The 1,316-nt window shown below is 42.2% G+C and overlaps 1 protein-coding gene across 1 annotated transcript in view; it reads right to left on the bottom strand.

Annotated features, from left to right (window-relative positions):
• Positions 1–211: 211 nt before the first annotated feature.
• Positions 212–1,316, bottom strand: part of CSUI_000427 (uncharacterized protein) — a 5,367-nt gene continuing 4,262 nt past the window's right edge. The window contains exon 3 of the mRNA XM_068060661.1: positions 212–730. Coding sequence (XP_067927362.1) covers positions 288–730 — 443 coding nt within the window. The 3' untranslated portion in view covers positions 212–287. The remainder of the gene's footprint in view (positions 731–1,316) is intronic.

Here is a 1,316-nt window from a genome sequence, read left to right as displayed (position 1 = left end):
ATACATACATATCCATACATATCCATACATACATACATATATACATACATATCCATACATACATACATACATATCCATACATACATACATATATACATACATACATATCCATACATATCCATACATACATACATATATACATACATACATATCCATACATACATACATATATACATACATATCCATACATACATACATACATACACAGTGTTCCCTGATCAAGAACTATACACTGAATACTATGAAAACCACCGCCTGCTTTCCTGCTTGAGAGATCTATCAGTCTATCACGTCGTTAACGTCTTCATATGTCTTCTTCCCTTCCCCCTCCCATGTATCTGTTGATCCCTGTGATCATACCCTTGATGAGAGAGAGACATCTCCTTACCTAACTTCTGAACCAGTTCAGCAGCTCTCGCGGCAATATGCTCTCCCTTCTGAATAGCTCCCTCTACATGGATGTTTCCTGCCTTCCCCTCCAGGCGATCCGTCAAAGCTGTCCTTTCAACCCTTGGTTGATCTCGAAATGACACTGTACGTCTTTCTTCTAAAGGGGGAGTCTCAGGAGGTGGCCCTGCTAAAAACGGAGCATCCGATTCCTTCTTTGGCGAAGCACCAGCCTTCGATACACCCCCGCCTAAGGCTTTTCCGGGAGCCTTCACCCCTCCACCTGGTTTCCCTAAGCCAACTGCAGGAGACGAGGGCGTAGGAGATGCAGATGTCTTTCCTGCTGATGATAAAGAAGAAGAAGAAAGAGAAAAAAGAAGAGAAACAAGATAAGACGAGAGGGTATCATATCTACGAGGGGAGGCTGTATCAAAACGAGGTTGTCTATGGGAGAGAGATGGCAGGAGGAGTCCAGTTACAATCAGATGCGAAAGAGATGAAGAGATTTCTTCATTCGTGAACAAGCATGTACAAAGACCAAAGAGGAAGGAAAGTCATACATAAATGTCTAGACAACCCAGCTGTATAAATTCTATACTAAGGAAATATAGAGTGAGAGAGGTGGTAGTAATTTCTCCAAGACAACGGGGTGAGGTGGTGTCTCCGTCTGTTTTTGTGGAAAGCATGGGAGACAGGTCCCTTCTCCTCATCTCTCTCTTCAAAATGAGGTAATGAGTGAAGCAAACAAAGATTGCTCTTCTTATTTTCTCCTGTAATCTTTCTTTCCGAGAAATAGAGGAAAAAACGAAGTGAAGAAAAGAAACCCTCGACCATGAAGTCACAGAAGAACATCAGAAGAATTGAGAGAGGAAGAAAAACAGAATAGCATGTACTTTCTTCTCGAGCCACTACAACCTTCTAACCCTGGA

The sequence above is a fragment of the Cystoisospora suis genome, assembly GCF_002600585.1.
Source record: "Cystoisospora suis strain Wien I chromosome Unknown contig_177, whole genome shotgun sequence".
Classification (NCBI taxonomy): Eukaryota; Apicomplexa; class Conoidasida; order Eucoccidiorida; family Sarcocystidae; genus Cystoisospora; species Cystoisospora suis.
This window is presented reverse-complemented; position numbering and strand designations above follow the sequence as displayed.